General features: G+C 35.4%; 1 protein-coding gene across 1 annotated transcript in view; it reads right to left on the bottom strand.

Moving 5' to 3' along the window:
• Nucleotides 1–1,848: 1,848 nt before the first annotated feature.
• Nucleotides 1,849–10,522, bottom strand: part of rnf126 (ring finger protein 126) — a 10,152-nt gene continuing 1,478 nt past the window's right edge. The window contains exons 2-9 of the mRNA XM_015398700.1: nucleotides 8,025–8,083; nucleotides 6,593–6,653; nucleotides 6,005–6,240; nucleotides 5,827–5,895; nucleotides 5,677–5,746; nucleotides 5,484–5,577; nucleotides 4,573–4,688; nucleotides 1,849–4,448 (exon numbers count right to left, since the gene is read on the bottom strand). Coding sequence (XP_015254186.1) covers nucleotides 4,281–4,448; nucleotides 4,573–4,688; nucleotides 5,484–5,577; nucleotides 5,677–5,746; nucleotides 5,827–5,895; nucleotides 6,005–6,240; nucleotides 6,593–6,653; nucleotides 8,025–8,083 — 873 coding nt within the window. The 3' untranslated portion in view covers nucleotides 1,849–4,280. The remainder of the gene's footprint in view (nucleotides 4,449–4,572; nucleotides 4,689–5,483; nucleotides 5,578–5,676; nucleotides 5,747–5,826; nucleotides 5,896–6,004; nucleotides 6,241–6,592; nucleotides 6,654–8,024; nucleotides 8,084–10,522) is intronic.

The following is a 10,522-nucleotide window of genomic DNA, read 5'->3' as shown; positions in this document are numbered from 1 at the left end:
AATTGTAAATATCAATTTTATGCAGAATGATAACTGATAAAAGTAGGTAAGTAATGACAATGGAAAAGATGTTCGCCCAAAACTCAAACCTGAAAGAATTTTATCCACTGTTTTTTAAAATAGACTCAATCAGCGATTAATGGCTCTGAACCTTTCCATCAATGTCTGTTGCACCATGTCTCTCCTACAGTTTACATTTTGATCACTTCTTCACTCTATAAATGGAAATGTTTCACTGTCGAAAAGCTGTATGTATCGACATTCCGTTTTGTATACACTCTTTTTACACAAAATTACAATAAAGTTTGTCTAAGTCTTTTTAAAAAATAGGTTTAAGATGCTTTTAAATGAAAATGTAAGGTTGCATATCAGCAGGGTTATTTAAACAGCCAGTTAGACATTTTTTACTGTCAGACAACTGTTTACTGCATTTTGCAATAACTTTTAAAAAGTATAAGAATGTATAGGATTCAATGGTAGTAACACATCCCCATAGGGAGGGCATCTATCCTGCTGATTGGAATTTGACAAACATTTGATTGGTTGGACTGGACAAAGTCAACTGGAAGACAGTAATATGGAAATGAATGTGGAAGAGGCAACATCAAGGACAGGGAATCTTAGTTACACTGCAAGACCTGGAATATTTTACAACAGTTAGGGGTATTATTTTGTTTTAGTTGCCTTTGGTCACAAAAGATAACGGGCTCCTAAAGCAGTATGCTTCTTAAAAGCTAAGAGCCTATTTAATAGATGCCATCTTCTGTGCAGATATAAAGTACGCTATAACCAATGTTTTTTCAGGATTTCCTCCACGAAAATATTTATCTAAAGCTTTGTCATTATTAAAACCAGATTTGGATGTTTGATAATTTCTTTTTGCACCTTTCATTAATTGCTTTTCTGATTTTCTTTTTCCCTATAATCTACCTATTAATTTATCAAAATAATGTTTTCTGCTTACTTTGATCATTTAAAATGTTTTGTTTTTTTTGTTATTTCATGTATTGTTTTTAACCAATGTAAATTTAAATGATTCCTACATTATCAACCAAAGAGAGCTGCAGCTAGGTTTTAGGGTGTTGACATTCTTCCAGACCGGTGAACAAGCCTGATTCAGATTATTGCGGTTCTCTGAAGCCTTTTTAATCTGTCCTACATTGAAATCAGGTGTGTTAATGCTGGGGAAATACATGCAGGAGTGTGCTTTGAGGACCTGGTAAACATTGTTCTTTTGTTCAGATTCTATCATTCTGGTCGACAATGCCAGAGCTTAAATGACTTACTGATAACTGTGCCACCTGTGATTTTGTTGTCTATGTCTTTTAACCCTTTAAACATCCTTGTTCAACTCCAGCCTGTGGTTTCCTATGAAAATGATCAACCGTTTGGTTGACCAGACTGTTAAAGAGGAAGATAAAAAAAAAAAAAATCTGTTTAACTGCAATAAAAAATCTATAAATCTTTTTTTTCCCTCCCCTTTCTTAACCACAGCTACAAATAAACATTAACTGTATTTGTGACTTCAGGGAGAAAACTCCATGAAACATTTTAAGTGATTAGTTGGAAGTAACTATATTTCTACTACGGTAAGTTTTAATATCAACGCTGTTGCTAACAGCAACAGAACTTTGCCATTGTTGATTGACTTAAAAAGGAGCTGAACACTCCTACTGACCTAATTTTTTTTATCCGATACTAGAGCTTCAGTTGCAACAGTCAACTTGTTAAAAAGCGTTTTGATTCTGCCAAGCCTTGAATCTCAATGTGAGCAAAAAGAGCTTAAAGTAAACCAATTTTCACATTGTAAAAAGAAAGAAAATACAAAATCAAACCTCAAAGCTGTAAATCAAATGTTTATTTTTGTCTATCCACAAGTGTTCTGTCCACCACAACAATCTCTTTCAGTCAAAGCCTTGGAACCCAATGTCCCAGGGGACAATAATGGTACAAAGTAGAGGAAATGCACACATATAGCCAAACAATAAAAGGAAGCATGACATGGTTGGCTTATTGATGATATTTATCAGGCAAGTGCAGCAGTAAAGGATTCAATACAGTCTGTTTACTTTTTGCATACCATTGGATCAGTCATCACTTTGAAAGTACAAAATTATCTCAAAGCCTTATTATGCATTGAAAAGAGGTTCAAAAGCGTTTGCTAATGGGGGCTATTGTCCCTCAATTGTTCTAAGAGTGTAAGAGTACCAAGAAAGGAACACATAAATTAGTCTGATAACCAAAACTTAACATGTAATACAATACATGTTAATATTTCTATAAAATAGAAAAAAGAAAAAAAAAAATCGGCATCCTTTATTACATTCATGCTCCACTTTGCATTTAATACAGAATATTATAAAGCCCAGATTTTCTTATTGAAATGCCACAAACACATCCAACCAAACAGTGATGAAAACATCTGAGAGATTTACATGGGAAACAGTTCAATAATTGTATGTACTGTTAAAAAATGAGCCAATCAGGCAACCAGACTGGCCAGTTTTTACTTGATTGTCCTTGAAAGTATCAAAAGAAACGTTGAATTTTTACTAACTTATTTAATGCATTGATACCTATAAAAAATGACTGTCTGCTAGGATTTAATCAGACTATTAGTCATTGTCTGCTGGCTTTATTAGAGAACCCACAACATATTCTGACCCATATTCTGTTATAGACCTTAATGAAAAAAAAAAAAAATGAAACTGGTCAAATTTGGAATCAACAGATCAGGCCTTTAAAGAAAACGATAAGTCCTTTTGGCCCAGAAAAGCTTGATCAGTGAATCTCTAGCGCCGTTTGTGATTTAAGAATTCAAATAAACATTCTTGGAATGAATTGTGCTAAATATACACAGATTCATACTAAAGTCTACTGCATTTAATCTTTTGGTACATATTTCTGCTTGCAATTAAAACTATTTAAACCAGAAACAAAATAAAAAAATTCACATCATTTTCATTCCTATGAGAGAGAAAACAATCCTTCAATCCAGACACAGATATTCTAAAACTTTCCTCTGATTTACAGATTCAGATCAAATAGCTAGACTAGCCCTAGTTCATGTTCTCTGGGATACTGGTAATAACCCAGTGATTAATGGTCCCTGTTTGTAATCAGAGGTAGATTTTACAAGTTCATACCAATCAAAATAATTCCTCTACTTGAAATTAAAAAAGACCTGCTCACAATTGTTGAACTGTTACTGAGCAGCTCATGGAACAACTTTGAGTTTACTGTCCAGTATACTGTAGCTACCTGCATATAGGGGTAGTGAATGCTGCTGATACAATCTAGTTTCTAATGTGCTCTATTTAAGAGTAATACAATGAATTACACAAACTATGTAGTTAGCAACAAAATAAAACAACCTAAGTTGTTTTTTTTTTTTACTTCCAATAAGATGCCTCTGAACTTGAGTGAAGGTGTAGCCATTTTCTACCCTTGATCTTCACCTTCCAATGGTTAATTATTTGAATTTAAAGATATATGTGCTGCACTGCAGTTTTGGCTTCTAGAAAAAGAGCAGGGGTGTGCAAAGTGGGCCTCTGTTTAGCATTAAACAATCTCTGTATTTCTGCACCACAAACTGTTTTTTTTTTTTTAAAGCTTAGCATTTGTCACCAAAAGATGTAGCATCTGGGATAGAAAATCTAAATTGTTATCAAACACCTGGGCTAGGCTTTGGTAATAAATAGCTTAATTCAAACAATCACTGCAACTCATGGGATAATATTTGTTCAAAATAAACAATTATAAAAACTTTTGTTTATTTTTATTGGAAACGTATGGATTATTCTTTCAAACCAAAGGATTACATCGTAATGCAAAATGAAACTAAGCATTCAAATATTTTTATGCTACTTTAAAAAAGGAACAACCATATCATGTGCTAATGGCAAAAGTGGGTTAAATTGAACCAACCAAACTTAAAAAATGTATAAAACTGCCAGCAGCCTTGGTGCTTCTACCTCAGTTACTCTCCTTTCAGATGCCGTTTCAGCACCACCAGTCTCATGCTTTTCCACATCCTCCCAGTCAGAAGCTGCAGGGTAGGCCTCTACCCTTCCACTGTTCACATTCCTGATGAAGGTGGGGGGGGACAAGCTGGGCAAGAATACATAAACACATGTATCACTTACCTATGAAACAGGCCTGAGTGATCCTGGTGATATGCACTCAGGTCTCTGCCCTACTGCAGGGAGGGACATTGCTCTAAAGTAGAGCAGCAAAGGAGCAGAAAACAGCTCATGAGGCGATCAAAACAAACGCCCTTCCTAAGAGTTATCAGTGGAGTTCTCGTTACTGGTAGAACCTGAAGACTGAGGGGTAGAGGAGGAGGAGGACGATGAAGATGAGGTAAAGTTCATCCCTGATAGCTCTGGAGGGTTCGTTGCCGTGTTCTGTCCACTTAAGCTCTTCCTGCATACTGGACAAGTGTCATGCTGAGAAAAAAATAATAAACAAGGGTGGTATAGATATTTACTCTTCATGACCCCGTTTTAAACACCAACTGGTGAATATTTACAGTAAGCAGAAGAGAAAACAGGGTTGGATGATGTGTAATACCTGTTCCAGCCAAGGGACTATGCAATCATTGTGAAACATGTGATTGCACGGGAGCTGCCGCACGTTTTCTCCAACACTGTAATCTTCTTTACACACTGGACATTCCAGCCTGGAAGCTGAAAAGAAGCGGGTGTTAAAAAGCTAGGTACACATAGAACCCTTTAACTACTATTAGCTGAAATGTGCCAGCAGCAAGACTTTATTAAGAACCACGGTCATTAGAATGCTCTGATCAGGATTTAGAGATTTTTAATAAAATGGTCAGAGTCATAAACGAACAAAACAGTTTTAATGTGCGTCTCGCTCCTGCTTACGAGCAAATACTTTAGGAAATTAGTTGGCTAATGTTAGCATGTTAATCTGGCTCATAACCCATTTAAGTTAGGGCTTAATCATTCGGATAAAAACTCAAAGTTCCCATCTTTTCCAACCAAATCAGATTTTTGAAATATAAATGTAAATCCGTTTATTGTCCCACAGTGGGGAAATTCACACTCTGCATTTAACCCATCCCCTTGGGGAGCAGAGGGCTGCCCTTCTGTGACGGCCGGGGAGCAGTGTGGGGCTAAGGGTCTTTCTCAGGAACTCAGAGTGGAAGCTGTGGGAATCCAACCAGGTACTTGCAACCTCCTCAGGGCACAAGCACATTGCTCTAACCACTAGGTCAACACTCCCCATCCATTTGACCCCTTTCCTTCCATATTAAAGAAAATATTTATACTGTATATATGATATTAGGTAAGCGATTAAACCATTATACACCCAAAGTGTTCATAGTTGTGTTTTTGGTAATGCAAAAAAAGATCTTAACTGTTTTAAGGATCAACATAAAAAAATAAAAAAAACTTGCTGACACAAATCAGAGATAGTTCTCTTCATTCAGTGTAGGTAATTATCTGCTTTTTACTTACCAACATGCTCATCATTAATTTGTACTGTGGGAAGACTTTTTATTTTGTCTCCATCAGCAGGCGGTGGCCCTGTGTTCTCAAACTGGTTTAATAACTAAACGGGAAAGAAAAGAAATAAAGAATGCAATTATTGGAGGTGAAATATTAACATTAATACACCAGAGCTTACATATTCTTTATTTACTTTATATACCTGTGTAATAATAGTATCAAGCCCATTAGCGCCCCAGGCATAGTCCATTGGATTGGAGTGGAGAACCCCCCTTTAAAAAAGGAGATATTAGAACAGAAAATGGCTGTGATTTAATCTTTAGGTTCTTTAATCCCAGTGCTGCAGACTCACCAGGCTCCAACACCAATGTTTGGCATTGCAGTAGGTGCAATTATTCCATTCACAAGCTGTTGGATGATTCTATGAGAAAATGAAAAGGCAAATTTTCATTGTTTTAAGAATAGAGTAAAGGAGAAAAGAGCTAGAAAGAATGCGATAACCAGCACAAACAACGGTCCACATCATTTACCCTTCTAGAGTAGGAACCCCATCATGTCTTCCCGCTTGGCGCCTTGATCCATGACGACTTCTTGGTTGCCCTGCAGTGTGTCGCTGCCGAGATGACGTCACCCTTTCAGACTGGTTTTCAGCATCCCGACTGTCCTCCGCTCTCAATCCAGGCCCAAGGTCAAAGCTGTCGTCAATGACGCTGAAGGATATCTGACCAAAGCCTGAAGGGAATGGAAATAACTGCTGGTCCACATTCTGTCAAGAAGATACAAAAAAATTAAAATAAATAAAACACACAAAGCAAAAGACATTAACTATGAAAAATAAATCTTTCACAGACAAATATAAAGATCATCTATGACGAATGTCAGTAAGCCTAATTTTAAAACTTAAGATTTAAAACTTTCTTTTAAAATAAACATAAGGTGCAAAAGCAGAACTGAAAGCTATGAGAACTCGGGTTAAGCAAAAAATGTCAGTTAATGATGTTTTAAGAAATGGCGACTCTGTTACACAACAGATGGTGTCTAACAGAGTCACAGACCTGAGAAAGCACAGAGATCTCCATGTTTAAGGTAAGAGTCTGAGTAAAGATCAGCTTAAAAACCTCAAATGGTTGTTGGTTCTGGAAGCCGCTGGAGATGTTGGACACGGAACCATTGTCAGCACTAGACAGGGAAGCAGATTGTTGACAAAATTACAAAGGAACTTGGTGATGGGTTTATTTCATTTTTTCCACTTTTCCAAAAAATTATCTTTAAACAGGTTTTGCTGGCAGTTCTTCCCCAGTAGAGTGATTCACTTATAAAACACAGCTTCCCCAAATATTTCCTTACTCTGAAATGACTCCACAGAGGGGCTGGGCCATTAATCCAACTTCTTGTTTGTTTATGAAGTTTTCATCTTTCCTCTAATGCACTCTTTGGGCTTCCATAGTTAATCACCAATTATTCTTAGGTGTGTACTCAGGCAGATAAACTAGCTCACTGCAAAATACCATTAGCTGAATGGTATTTTACATTTAGTGATAAATTTGCATTGATTAATGTGAAACATGATGATTTTTAAACTAACAAAAATGCCTTGTCCTATAAACTGCTGATTGAAATAAAATGTATCTTTTGAAGGTAATTTATGGCATTTATTATTATGAAATTTAGGACATATAAAAAATAACTCAAGTAGTTAATAAATACAAATTGGTAAGAAAAATTACAGATCAGATCTGCACAGTACTAATTCTTCTTCTTTTAATTTAACATCCAAAGTAAATGTTTTTGATCTGAAGACTCAATTGAACAGAAATGAGAGGACTTGAATTGCACAACTTAAAACCTGGAATCGAAAGAAAATTTTACCAGCCTGTTAAGAACCTAGTTAAATCTTATCTTGTTCAATTGTTTAAATTAGGGCTGCAACTAATGATTATTTTGCAAATCGATTAATTTTTTAATAATAATCGGATAGCAAATGGTTCCTTAAAGAAGACTTTTGGCGAAATTAAAGCAAGTGAAAATAAACATCTTCCACTCAAAGAGTCCTGGATAGAGCATATTGACTGACGAAAAGGCTTTTAACTTAAATGCAAAATTTTATATATTTAATTTATAACTGCTGCTAAAGGTGTGTTGACCTTCAGCTAAAGGCATGTTTTAGAGTCTCTACACTCAAGTTAACGATTAATCGATTACTAAATTAGTTGATTATTTCAATAATTGATTAATTAAATTAATTGTTTTAGCTTTATTTCAAATAGTTCAATAGTTTGATTAACAAATTCAGTGCGCTTTTATTTTGATTAAAGATAAACATGATTTTAGACTCATGAAACACTCAAGTCTAAAAGCGATCTCCTACAAATTACTTTAAAAGTTTAAGGGGTTTCCTCCGATTTGAATATCAGTGATTGCAAGCTTCCCGATAAAATTACATTAAAAAAAATTTAAAATAAACAAAAAGATGTTCTTTTTGAAAAGGACAAAATTATGAGAGTCATTTGATTAACAAATAAATAAATTTAGTCCCACGTTATAACGCACCTTCTCTCTTCAAGTAGCTCCTCAATAAATCCAGACTCGCATCGTGGACACATATACTCCTGAAAAGAGGAACACATTTTAAAACAGAATTAAGCAACAAACCTTTTACTGTATACCGGCATATAATGATCAGCTCTAACGTTTATCTAGTTACAATGTTTTTTGTTTTTTTACACTGGGTACACAACTTTGGTTTTCAAACGCACGTCCTTTAGCAAACCTGAGCCAATTAAAGACATTTACTAACAGCTTATGGAAAACTTATAAGATGGTATGTCAGATACGTTATTGGTTAGAATAAATTCTGAGATATTTACGTACGTCTAATTGAATTCCTTATTAGGATCACTTGTCCCTTCACTATTGCATATATGGATCAAGCATGTTAACCAGCTGTATCTTTTTAAGTTAGCACTTCTTTGTTTAGCCTGTTGTAAGGAAATCTGGCAATGGTGGTACATTGTTTTAAGAAGCAGGTTCTTTGCATGTCTGTAAACTGGCTGTAGCCCAGCTGTAATGTCAATTCACCAGCCCAATGGAAGCATCAGCAGACGTGCTAGCTGCTCAGCTGTGAGCATTTGCATGTAAATAAAGGATCTAATCAATCAGGAAAGTTAGATTTAAATGGTAATAGTTAAGCTCGTCTACTCACATCCTGTAGCCCCACTGTATGATAATAAAAGCTCTAAGGGGGGCTAAGAGAGATTTTGATGATGGGCGCAAATGATCTGTGCATGGCATTTACATCCACATCAGACAGAAAGCTTGTCAAAAAGAAAAGGTCTAAAAATGGCAGACACGTTTAACCCCACCCACTTTACATCACCTTCTAAAATCACACATCCAAAGTTTGCTTTTAGGGCCCACTGAGGAGGATTGGAACTTTAAAGGACAGTTAAGATAGACTAGACGTATAAAAGAAAATGTGTTTTTTTTTTATAAGGGTTACGGTTGCCAGAAGACAAAAAAGGGCCCAACTCAGGAAGTGGTAGCATTGACACAGTAATCTGCTTCTAATTTGGTTTTGGTGCAAAAAAATGAAAGCAAGAAAAGAGAAGTCTGCAGCACCAGCAAAAAACAAAAATCACCTTTAACACAACAAACCCAGAATATTTGTTCAAATAGTGCGTTTATAACAAAAAAAAACAAAACAAAAAAACAAACAAAAAATAAACACATTCAAATGTAAAAATACATTCATGAACCCACATGCATATTCTGTATGTGTTTGAAGGATATTTATCATCTTATAGGATCAGTATCCAGCTGACAAAGAAAAGCATGGGAACCAGATAGACCAACTGAATCAAACAACTATTTTATCTTCAAAACTGTTTAAAGAACATACATAGATAATATGAAGCTCAAACTGCTGTCAGCTCTTAAATTAATCTCCTTTCAATTATTAGGAGAAAAGAAAAAAATAAATAAAACAACTAATTTATCAAAAATACATACAACACTAAACAAACTGATATATATATATATATATATATATATATATATATATATATATATATATATATATATATATATATTTAAAAATACATTGTAAATGGTACACTGCAATCTGTCGGTAATAACATGTTGCCTGTGCTTTTCTTAGGAAAAACAGCTTCATTGCCTGCTGCAGGTCCAAGGAAAGCAATTTTGAAAAATAATGTAAGCTGACGATAAAAAGCATTACAAGTAATTTTCTGATTTTTTTTTTTGGTACAGATTGCATGTCATCTACTGTAGTTCATACCACTGCAGTCAAAGCCCCATCAACACCAACACTCCTCCTAAAATAGCCAGTAAACTGACTGAATTAATGAGGGGCTTTCTACTCATACAGACCACCCCAAGAGCGCCCCCGTCCCCCCCTCCATAGGATGCACAAACACTATGGATCAAGTGGGTTTACTTTCTGTTTAAAGGTCCACTAATTTACCCACTGAGTCACATCTGCTCCAAAGCAAAAGTAATATAATAAATTAGGAACACCTTAGAGTTTCTACAATTGGCTACGTCAGGACACCAATTGCATCCAGTAGTGCAGTTTTAGCACTAACAACAGGCTACTTAACTCTATCTTAAAGATCTTAATTGTTCCTCCTAATAAAACCTAGAATTAAAAAACGTTGATAAAAAGTAAAAGTTACAATCTCAACTCTAAATAGTATTAAAGGGTTTGCAAACTGTTGCGTTTTTGAAAAAATGACCATTAAAAATATATATATATTTCTACACATGGTACAATAATTGGCCTTTCTTATCTAGTTTTGCAACTGCTAACCGCTAATGCTAACAACCACTCACGCATGTAATGTACTTTTAACTAGCTGCTATGTGTTGTGAAAGGTGTAGTTAGTTAACCTGACAATAGCCAGATGCATGTCTCACTCCGCCTAGCTCCGCGGAGCGAGACATGCATCTGGCTGTTGTCAGGTTAGTAGTTAGTAACGTTAACTGCCAACCCTCCGGGTTTCTCACGTATTTGAGCCTTTTCCCGCTGC

This window comes from Cyprinodon variegatus, unplaced genomic scaffold (genome assembly GCF_000732505.1).
Source record: "Cyprinodon variegatus isolate N-32 unplaced genomic scaffold, C_variegatus-1.0 Scaffold954, whole genome shotgun sequence".
Classification (NCBI taxonomy): domain Eukaryota; kingdom Metazoa; phylum Chordata; class Actinopteri; order Cyprinodontiformes; family Cyprinodontidae; genus Cyprinodon; species Cyprinodon variegatus.
Note: the sequence above shows the minus strand (reverse complement) of the source record. Positions and strands in the feature narration are given on the sequence as shown.